The sequence below is a fragment of the Alligator sinensis genome, unplaced genomic scaffold (assembly GCF_000455745.1).
Source record: "Alligator sinensis unplaced genomic scaffold, ASM45574v1 scaffold846_1, whole genome shotgun sequence".
NCBI classification, from domain to species: Eukaryota; Metazoa; Chordata; order Crocodylia; family Alligatoridae; genus Alligator; species Alligator sinensis.
Genome location: NW_005842230.1, coordinates 1,071,207 through 1,083,119, shown reverse-complemented (window position 1 = coordinate 1,083,119; position 11,913 = coordinate 1,071,207). Strand labels below are relative to the sequence as shown.

The 11,913-nt window shown below is 39.5% G+C and overlaps 1 protein-coding gene across 1 annotated transcript in view; it reads right to left on the bottom strand.

Moving 5' to 3' along the window:
* Window positions 1-11,913, bottom strand: part of PCOLCE2 (procollagen C-endopeptidase enhancer 2) — a 45,392-nt gene that overhangs the window by 8,082 nt on the left and 25,397 nt on the right. The window contains exon 6 of the mRNA XM_006027283.1: window positions 3,012-3,163. Within this exon, the coding sequence (XP_006027345.1) occupies window positions 3,012-3,163 (152 nt within the window). The remainder of the gene's footprint in view (window positions 1-3,011; window positions 3,164-11,913) is intronic.

The following is an 11,913-nucleotide window of genomic DNA, read 5'->3' as shown; positions in this document are numbered from 1 at the left end:
CTGAAAACCCCATGTGAAGCTACTCTTACAATTCGATCTGTTTTTAAATATAAAAATCAAACCATATACTGCAGAAAACACCATAAATACTGTATTTACTCCAATATATGACACAGTTTTTTCTCCCCCAATCAACATGGGAGGGAAAAGCTACATTTGCATACAAGGAAACCACTTTAAATACACTGCCTGTCTTTGAAGTTCTGCTAAAAGCAGTAAGCGTTCAGTTATAAATCAACTACGAAGCTGATTAAATGCAGCCAACACTGAGCATCACTATCGAGTACATGACCCATATGAGGCAAACATACTGATGGAACCTACCACAAGGATAAGCTAGCACAGCCCACCTTTCTTTCCCATTTCCAGTTATTCCTGTTTCTTCACCAGTTTTAATGTCTGGGAAACATCACCAAATCAGGCCCCAAATACCTTACCCCAAATCCCTGTCAGGCCCCCTCTCAGCCTGTCACATGATTAGTGTGGCCCCACCCTCCATGAGGTGAAGCTGGACCAGGTTGCTTTACGCCTCATCATCATATACATTTTTGGAAGATCCCAGGACTCATGATGAGAACACCCACTTCCAGTCATGAGTGAAGGCTAATTAGCATGTGGATTTGGATGGGGAAGGGGGGGAGGAGGTATCTGGAGTACACGCACATACTGAGCAGTGCTGAGCTGTAGGGTCACCATGGCTTGAAATGCTGTTGACTCTGGAAGGGCCCAGCCCAATGACGTACATGAAAAATCATGAGCCTTTTGGCTTTGGACTAAAATCATGCATAGTTTGAACTCTAAGTAGGTATAAAAGTGCTCCTTAAAAGTGTTCATGGAGTACCTGTGCTAAAACTTGCAAAGTTTTAAAAAATGTGGTATGCATCAATTTTGGATTAAATAAGTCTATTGGTACTATATGAAATTGCTACAGCTATGTTTATTTCAAGGCCAGTTTTTTCAAATTTGTTCCTTACTTCCAAGTGCTCAGGGAGAGCAGGGTCTGACAGTAAAGAGGCGGGGCAGCAAAGCAGCTATCTGACACCCCCCACCGCCCCAATTTATTTTCCCTGCTATAGCAGTAAGAGGTTGATAAATTCAAGACAAACCTCTAATAATTAAATTCTATACCTAGAAAAATTATATCAAATTTATAAATTTTCCATATATAAAATCTAATTATTGGGGGGTCGCCTTACATTTGAGTAAACATGGTAAGATGTATTTACACTGTCATTGTCCCTGGAATATTTTCTATCCAGTGTAGAGAAACTGCAAGAGTTAAAACCCTTCAACTTCCCAGCAAAAAGGTAAAATTTTTTTACCTAAAAAGGCTGAGGGGGGACCTGGTGACCGTCTATAAACTCACTAGGGGGAACCAGAAGGGTTTGGGGGAGACGCTGTTTCCCCTAGCCCCCGCTGGCATAACAAGGAGTAATGGGCACAAGTTGATGGAGAGGAGGTACAGATTGGACATCCGAAAAAACTACTTCACAGTCAGGGCGGCTAGGAGCTGGAACCAACTTCCAAGGGAGGTGGTGCTGGCCCCTACCCTGGGGATCTTTAAGAAGAGGCTGGATACTTACCTGGCTGGACTCATTTGAGTCCCGTTTTTGTTTTTAGGGTGAGTGGTTTTGTTTGTGTTTTTTGGGTTGTTCTCCCGCCCTGGCGGGGGGTCGGGCTAGAAGATCTATTAGGTCCCTTCCGACCCTGAAACTATGAAACTATGAAATTTGGTGAAACATACTGGAAATGTTCCACTGCTTCTCTATATATTCAAGTATAAACTGGGGTCTTATTTGTTAGTATTGCACAGTTCTTTTAATAAAAGAACACAAACTTGTGAACATTTTTTTCTGCTAGTTGCCTCATGGGGCTTGGAGGGAATTCCCTTCCCCTCCTCTCTACACCCCCCGACTGCTACATTTGTCAAGGGATGTTTTTTGAAGCCTTCCTCAGACACTGGGTGTTGGCTGCAGCCAAGGCTGGGGATTGTGACTGGGGTGTGCCAATGCTCCTGGCTAGAGGGTCTTGCCCTTCTGTTCAGGGTCAGACTGATCTCCCTATCTGGAATCAGGAAAGAGTTTTACTTCACAGTCAGATTGGTATGGACTGTGGGGGATCTTGCCTTCCTCTGTAGCAGGGGGAATGGCATCACTTGAACTTATATTAACAACTTTTTACTATGGCAGGACATTGGCTGCCATGGTCCCTCTGCTTTACCTGTGCCAGATTAGGATGTTATGTCTTGTGTTGTGTCAGGGTTGACTGTAGTTTCACTAACAGATTAGATTATGGATTTGCATGGGATGGTTTGGACAGGGATGATCCTGCCTCAGGCAAGGGTTTGGACCAGATGACCTATGGAGGTCCCTTCCAGCCATACTTCTCTATGATTCTATGATTTTTTTAAATCCGCAGAAGATCTACTTACAAAGAAAAAATGCCTCTATGCTGTTGCCAGGAGAGTCTAATGAGAATTCAGTTAGCCTTCTTACCATTCATTTAATCTCAGAAATTGAGCAGCATAGCAAAGACAAGTCTGGACAATTTTTACATACAAACTCATCTAGAAACAATTTCATGGTTTCCTCAGAGGTCTAAGCCAAAGCAGTTTTCAGAGAAGTAAACAATTTATTTAAAATAAATATCAATTTCACTGCGCAGTTTATCATGGTAGAAGATACTTGCTAGCTAACTATCAGAAAAATGAATGGATTCAGAAATATGTCTAGCTAATCCTTGTTCAATATTTCTATGATAAGACTTTTTCCAACTGTGACAGTTATAGGTACAGTAAAATCTAGACTTGAGGAGTTTTCTTTAATTATGTTAAATAGATTCTAGTTATTCCCCTGAGCACATTAATTTTCATGCATTCCCTCAACTTTTTTAATGCAAACAAACCACAAAACCAAGTTCTAGGTTTTAAAGTGCTTCTTGTTACAGAATCTTTCCTTGTCCTGAAATTTTTCCTTCTTCAATATAAAATAAATAAAACCATTAAAACTTACTTGTTGCAGGAGGAGGAGTTGTTGGAGGAGGAGCTGTAGTTGTGGGCAACTTTTTGGGTCTGAATTTATAATGACCAATAAAGCCATCGGCAGTTAAACTTAAATCAGACAAGAACTGTATGAGCAATTCATTCTGTTCAGATACAATAGGCCTGAAAAAGAAACATTTTCCATTAAGTGTTGAACCTCTTAAAAGCCAGAAAGGTTTGGGTTTGTTTTTTGAGGTGGGGGGGAGGGGATGGGGTGGGGAAGGGGGCTAACATTCATGGTGGAAAACAACTGTAGTTTCACTTTAAATAGATAACAGTAACTTCCATTAGGTTTCAGGGCCTTAGAAGAAAACAAAACCCGGTTCCACTGAGCTGCTCAAGATGTAGGAAAGGATAGATTACAGCAGAAGAAAACACATCTGTGCTAAGATCATCAAGCTCCTTCTGCCTGATCATGCGGTTGAGTCATAAACGTGAGATTTCTGAAAGTAACATCAGAAAGCATATCTTCAAATTCAGCTGTATAACTTCACCTCAGGATCATGGATTAAGAGAAATGGAATTAATGTGGGCCATGGGGAAGAACTTCTAAAAATGTCCTTTAAGGTAGGAAGGGTTTTTATTTTTAAATTATTTTTTCTTAATGAAAAAAAAAAACCCTTATGAGTCAGAAAGGTTTGGGAAAATCATTTTTAATACTGGACTCCAAATTCTTGGAAAATAACAAAAAATATTTAAAAGTTTAAGCATTACCTTTTGTGGGCTCAGCTTTGTCAACAATTTGGTATTCACCACCAAATCTCATCCCTGCCAGTTGAATTATATTTTTGTTGCTCTGGATTTGCAGATACTTCAACTGTCACTTCATAAACTATAGCACCTACTACAAACTGGCCCCCAAATACTGATTGCCTCTGGGTCTTACTGTAATTCAGTAAGAGCTTCTCTGTGACCATCTTGTGCTTCTACAGACAATCCCCTCTCCCCTCCCTAGTTCTTTCATACTTTTTCAGGCACCAGTTTGATATTCATGAATAATTGCTAGCAGTTTTTCAAACGAAAGAACACAAGGGAAAAAGGAGAAAGATTAGATTAGAAAAGGAAATATGTAGATAAGGAAAAGGTTCTTGAGGAAGGGAGAAGATAGGAGATGGTTTTAAAAGCTAAACCTGATAAAATTACTAGTAATGATGCCTGCCACCCTTCTCTTCCAATAAAATCTGATGGAGGTCTATTTCATAAGCTTTATGCAGGCATTCTTGAAACTCCAAATTAAGCCTTTAAAATAAAAATTCTTCATTTTTTGGCTGAAGTTTCCAAGGTTAACTAACTTTGGTTAGTTGTGGCTTTGCTATGCATACACTCTTAACTTTATGTTTATCTGGAATTCTGCAACCAAGAGTTATTTCTGTGTTTACACGGACTTTTGCTTTCTTTCCCAGTAAGTTGGCACAGTCCTGTGGAATTACAAGAGCCTGTTTATTAGCTATGTGAAAGCTATGCCCTGCCTGCAAAACACCAGGAGTAAATAACAGAACCAACATGTGTAGTGTATTTGACCTATTTACGCACATCACATCATCTCATTTGGACTATTCTAATACTGTACTTCAGGCTTTTTCAAAAAGCTCATTCTATAATTCACTTAATACACTGCATACTTTCCCGACTGTTCTCTGAGTTGCTTAATCTCCCGCACCTTCCTACTTCTCAGCAACTGACTCGTCATCAGAGTAGTACTGAGCATGCTATAACTGTATCTATCAGGAATGCTAGTGTAGAACAGCCTCATAAAAGCCTATTTGTCCTATTAGCCAATACGCACTAATTATTTTTTCATTACAGTATTTCAGTGTAGTTCAATGAGTTGATTTGTGCTCAGGCTGTTACATTTTTATAACTTTCCAGTGAGGCACAAAGTGGAAGGAAAAATTCCTTTCTTTCTCTCACTAAATGAAACATGGTGATTGGACAGTACTCTTCACAGAAGAATCAGGAATCAAGTTCAAGTTGTGCAACTGGATCTTAATTACACTATGCCTAAAATGACTTACAAAATACTTCCAGTGTTTTGGTAACAGTAAATTTATTATCTTAAAGTTCCAGTCTATCAGTCAATTGAGATAAGGTTTTCAAGTCACAATTTACTGGCAAATCAGTCTTGCATCATATTGTTGAGTTCACAAGTTAAGTTGATTATGACAAATGCACAGATATAAAAATATACTGACTTTTGTAACATGCTCAATATTTTGATTAAAAAAAGATTTATGATATGGTATAAAAAAATACTAAATGAATTAAGAACAGGCTGACAGGCTTCTAAAAAACGTTTGATTAGGGAATCATCAAATGGGGTATTACTAGTAAGGTTACACAGGGGTTTCATGCTATTGCTGAGACTATTTTGTATGTTCATAAATGATCTAGAACAGGGTGCCCAAATACACTGGAGATTAAATTGTGGCCTGCAAGTTCCTGCTTGGCTGCCAGTCTTCCCCCTCCCTTCTCTGGCTCCAGCTTCCTGCCCCCGCCCCTGGAGGCAAGGGGCCTAGAATGTGCCTGTGAAGCATGGCATTGCATGGGAGCATCTGCGGTATGATGTGGCAGTGTCAGCAGTATAACAGGAGGCCTGCACAGTTAGGGGGGCATGCAACCCCTGGCTGCTCATGAGTTGGACAGCCTTGATCCAGAAGAAAATGTGAAATCACTGCTGTTAATGTGAGACAGATGGTGATGAGAGCAGGGCAACCATTCAGAGCAATCTAGATCTTTCAGAGAAGCTCAACAGCAACTAGCTATAAAGTTGGTACACATTTTTGAGGTCTAACTTTATAGCTGGTTGGACCTGTATATTGTGTGATAGCTACTTTGCATGCATAGCTGGTCTGCAGGTAATTACACAGTTAACCAGGTAATTGCACAATACCTGTAACCTGTAGAGGGGGCCTGCTTTACTTATTACAAGGAAAGATCTTTCTTTTCTTCATTCAACCTTTTAAAAATAAGGTGCATAACTAATTCTGTGGCGCACTATATGCAAGGTACCATAGTCTGTATAAGTAGTGAAGATCCTGAGTGAACATTTTAATTTCCAGTGCTCTAATCTGATCTTTAGAGTTGTTCTAGATTTGAATACATTTATCTTCCCTAGCTTGTTTTGCATCAGATATTTTGCCATTTAAAAAGATAAATAAATACGATACTGGAATGATCTCCTTCACCCTATGTTTTAATAGATATATGGATAACAAGAGCTACCTAATGCTTTACTGTCAAAAACTAACAAGCTTGATTAATTAAAAAGTTCACCTTTATAGAGAAATACTTTTCTTGAAACAATTTGCATTATACTCCACTGTTGACTAGGAACCAAAGATATTTATTGAGCCTCATGTTACCCTTTGAAATATCTACTGGGCCCATTTTCTAGAAGAATAAATTGCACAACTGATGTCATAAAAGGGAACTGATTAAACTTCCACTTAAGTCAATAGGTATTAAATTAGGTCTACCCCAAAAGCCTGAGAACACAGCAGGATGTGATGAAGCAGAAACACAGACTAAGAGGATTAACACTCAGTCCCCTGACCTAATCACTAGAAAGTACTTCACATTTTAATGAAATTTCTGCATATTATTTACTGCATAAAGCATTGCTATTGGCCTACTGCAAAGCAACAATCCATCCATGTCTTCAGATCATTTCTAAGATGTAAATAATTACAAAACCATATCATTATGAATACTTACCCAAGGCATAAATCTACCAGCAGAGATTAAATTACCCACATTTCCCACTAATGCCATTCTTCCTTAATTAATGCTGCTATATCTCTGTTCTAATAATAAAACTAACAACTGGAATGGAAACATTAAGAGGGAAAAATGCATAACTGGATTTCCACTAAAAGGCAAAGCTGCCTGAGGTTGGCTTTAGCTTTCAGGATCTTGTGTGCTAATTAGTTTCCCATCTCCATTTAAAATGGTACCTGCAGATGATAGGTTGAACAGATTCTCTAAATATGCATTAACCCTTTCCAAAAATAATAATAATGTTTCATTTAAATTAAATCTATAAGTGATATTATGTGTATTCTCTCTGAAAATTAATTCTAAAACTTGATTTCCTGCCTACATCATACATGTGAAAGCAAAGACAGAAGGGTTAACAATTAAGAAGATGAGGCACAGGCTGGGCATGGAACCAGATTCTTCCCTGTGTCTGGCTGTCACTTGTAAAGAGGAGACAGTAACAGTTAGGATGCCATGCTTTGGCTTTGCCATAAATTACAGCAGCCTAATTTATGCTATTGGCATGCTACTTTCTATATCCTTCCCACAGCCATTTTTGTATACTGGAGACTAGGGGTGTGCGAAGGGGGAAGTATTCGATTCGGATTCGGCCCGATTCAGGGGACAGTGATTAGATTAGCTGATTCGGATCACTGTACTGATTCAGTTTGGCCTAATCTGAAGACTCGATTCTGATTTGGAAAATCAGCAATTTGGCCATAGAAAGAGCCTTATATGTTTTTTCTACATATCTACAGGTACTAGGCGTGCCTTGTGAACGCTGAGATAGTGGGGCAGATGGAGCATCCCACAGGAGTGTGGGGGACCCGGAAGTAGACCAGAACTACTTCCGGTCCACTTCTAGGTCTGCCTCCAAGTGCGCGGGGGACTTCCCATGTACCCTAGCTTGGCAATTGGCTGTGGTGGGACCCTGGGTGCCCTCCCAGACCCAGGAGGCACCAGTTGCCAGGGTTGGGGGGTCCCCCATGTGCTCTGCAGCGGACCCGGAAGTGGACCAGTAGTACTTATGGTCTATTTCCGGGTCCACTGCCGAGCATGCGGGGGACCTCCCCACCTGCACTTCCGTGGGATGCTCCATCCACCCCACCACCTCAGCGTTCATGAGCTGTGCCTGGTACCTTGAGGTATATAGAAAAAACATATAAAGCTAGGTCTATGGCCGAATTGTTGAATCTCTCCTAATCGAATCGGAGGCTTCCGATTTGATTTGGAGAGATTAATGGGTCTCCTGATTTGATTCGGATTCAGCCACCAAATCGAGCTGAATCTCCTCTGAATCGAATCAGTGACTGAAGCTTCGCACAGCCCTACTGGAAACATCTAGGCAAGGTGTTGGCTCAGGAGCCAGCTCTAATGGCTTTATGCCATCAGCATCCTCTCCAGCCAGGGAAATCCTCAGCTGGCCAGCTATAACCAAAATCCAGCCCCTGTAGACCACTTTAGTAGCACAGAAGCACTGGATTTTAAAGGAGAATCTGGCTCACTATGCACAGGGTTCTTTGATATCAATAGCACAAGTTTGTTAGTTGTGCTGGGGCACTGAGTTATAAATTCAAAGTTCTCATGAAGTTATAAATTCAAGTACAACTCCAGGACTGAAGCCAAGAATGGGTTGATTGAGAAAACTGAAGCTAAATACAGTTTATTTTACTTTTCCTCTTGCCTGACAAGTAGTTGTAGCTACAATAATTAACAGAAAACAATAAACTCTAAAAATTTACGTAAAGCAGTCGCATATTTTTTTCCTGGGGAAGAAGAAAAAGGAGAAAGAAGTTAGAAGTGACCTACATTCTTATTCAAGTGCCAAAGATTAAATTTAGGTGCAGGAAACATAGGCCAGAAAACCCAATTATTTTGGTACATGGGATTATTAAAAATAATTAACATTTTACTCAGGCCATTTTCAAAATAAGTTTAATAGATAAAAGTTATTAACTGAGCTTTATTAAAGGATAATTACAAAATAAAACTTTTTTTAAAGGACTACAGAATGCCTCTAGTCTAATCAGAGTAGAGACTATAACCATGAAAAACAATTTGTCCCCGTCTACCAGTTTGTTGTTGGAAAGTGTTGTTACATAAGAAAAAATGTCTCTTGACTATTCAACGAGCAGTCATTTCTAAGATATTAACCTCTCTTCAAACAATATATCGTTCTGTGATTTTTTAAGTATATGTGTGTGTGTGTGTGTGTGTGTATGTGTGTGTGTGTATAGACAGACAGACAGACAGATATAAACATAACTTAACCATGGCATCTTCTAAAGTAGATTGGCATCAAAAAGCCACATAAAATGAACAGTGAAAAAGGAACATCTTAAATGACTAACCTCACTAAAAAACTTGCATGATTTTTGGAATAATTAAGACCTGCTGTTGCCAAACCAGATTATATAATTAGTGCCATTGGTTGCCTTTTTTCTAGCTGAGTGAACTTAACTACAGACAGCTCCTCATTAGAGCTGTATTTTTAGACTTTAAGCCAGGAGTAGAATTCTTCATAACCATCCCAGCTTCTTGGAAATAAAAGACTTTTCACACTCCTGGGTTTTAGTACTTGGTATTAAGAATGAAATGTGTGTGCATGTTAATACCACAGAGTTGAAGAATGAAGGTATCTGGACAATATAAGTGCTGAGTTAAAAATATTTTCTCAGTGTTGGTACCAAAATTGAGAATCTACAGACATCAGCTTCTTGCTGTTGTATATAAATTAATCATGTAACCCAGAATCATCACTGAGGAAGAAAAAAATTAACAGTTAAACTGACATACTTAAAAACAGAGTGTGCTGTAACTCTGAAGTTGTTCCAGATCCTTATAAGCAGGGATCCTGGTTTTCTCTGATTTAAAATCAATCCCCAATTTTTGGTTAAAAAAAGTAACCCCAAATCCACATTTTTCAGTGATTTAAATGAAATACCACTAAGATATAGATATAGATAGTGATGTTTAATCTTAATCATGGAAAAATGTGGATTTGGGGTTACTTTTTTAACTGAAAATTAGGGATTTTTTAAAATCAGAGAAAACCAGGATCCCTGCTTATAAGCAAGCATTCTCCTACCAGGTTAATAAGGTGGGAAATCTGGTAATTTAAGGGTTAAATAAATTCATCCTCTACAAGTATCTGAATTAATAAAGTAAATTAATTGGAGCAGAAACATGTTCTGCCTTTTATTTTATTGCCCCATGTTTCTTGGGTTTATCTAAGGATATGGGTTTGTGCCACTGATATCTGAGCCCTCTGCTGTTCACAAGTACAGCCACTGGAATAGAACACGAACAGAGATGCTTAGAGGATATTGCACTGTATAGCACTTTCAGAAACACAAGGGCTAAAGAAGCAGTAGGGTCAAGCACAACTATAGGATATAAGGAAAGATGAGCAATGGAATAAGAGGCAGCAGGGGATCTAGAAAAAACAAAATTGAGAAGATGACTAAAATAAAGAACAGATGGTGAATGAAGGGACAAGTAGCAGATGCTGAAAATTGGGTGTTGGACTGGGGCAGTTGAGGTCTACATTAGGTTCTCAAAATAATTCAAAGATTTTGGAAATTTGTTCAACATCTGAGATACACAGGCATCTTGCCTTATCTTGGAAATAGCCTGGATACCCCATGCTAGGGAATTTAAAGTACAGAGAATAATTGAACACACAAACATGCCATATATAAACTTGATCTGCACTTCACTATATAAAATGGAAGCAAAATTCTATAGCACTGAGAGCTACCTCTAAATTCTGATTTCCAATATACTCTCATTGCATACCAGTGCTTTAAGGGTTGGTAAGCACACCCCTACTCCAAGTCCTGACTCTTTAACTACAAGGCAGGAAAGGATTAATCCCAATTCATCATAGAATAAAGGAATTCTAGAGAGATGAGAGACCCCAGACACTGTGAAGGTCATTGCAAGGCATGTGGGGAAGGAATGTCAGAGAATATAAAGAAAAATTGTAGGCAGAAATCAGGAATGAGGCTAGATATAAGGTATATAATTAAAGGAGCCTAGGAGGGATATTGGACATTTGGGATTGAGTATTTCCTAATTAAGGAGTTTGGGAGGGGCTGGAAAAGCCCAAAATGAGATGAGGATGACACGAACACATAAAGGAGATGTGTTAAAGCAACTGGTGAAGGTGCTGAGAGGAAATGGAAACAGATAATTTAGGAAATAACTCTTGAAACAGGGAGACATATGATTTTGACTGAAGGGGAAAATAATCTTTCCATGGTTACTGGCCCAAGTTCCCCTACCTAAAGCACTATTGAGGAAACTCTCTCAAGCCGAGTGGAGAAACTGGGCATCTAGCACAGAGTAGGAGCTTGGGGAGAGACAAAGATAAACCAGTAAAGCCCCACATCAATAGGATTGAAGACCGTAGTTCAAGAGAACTCGGGAAATATTTTGCTTTTTCTTAAGGATTCTTGTTACTTGGATTAGGAGGAAATATGGTTTAACTAGAAGCCCAAAGCACTAAAATAACCAGTTCACCAAAAAACTCAGCACCTAAGGAGAAGAAAGACTAAAGCCTGTGCAACCTGATTTTCAAATGAGGTAAGACTACATTTTTCAGCAAGTTGCTTTTCTTATTAGGTAATGTATTTTAAATTTAATCACCACAAGGGGCATGTTTCACATTCAGAATAACCCTTATGGAAAAAAGATCCTTGTGGCTATATCCAGACTAAAAATTTACTGTATATAGTAGTGGTGCCCTCCAACATGCTTCACTGCTCTATCCATAGTATTCCCCTATCTGGAATACTGCAGCTGCTGTGTATGACACCTGATATAAGTTAATTGGTAGGCCTGTGCAAATAAGGAAGTATTCAATTTGGATTTGGCTGACTTGGAGGACAGTGATTCGATTCTGAGATACGGATCACTGTCCTGAATTGATTTGGCCGAATAAACTTCAGAAGATTTGGCGCTGATTCAGAGGGATTTGGTGATTTGGATCAGCCGGGGAGAGGCAGGCACAGTTAGGAGCCTGCAGGTTCTCCTGCAGCTCCTCTGGCTATGCCTGCCTCCCCCAGGTGGGGGAAGCCACGGGAGAAGTCCCCATGGCTGCCCGGCCCCCTCCG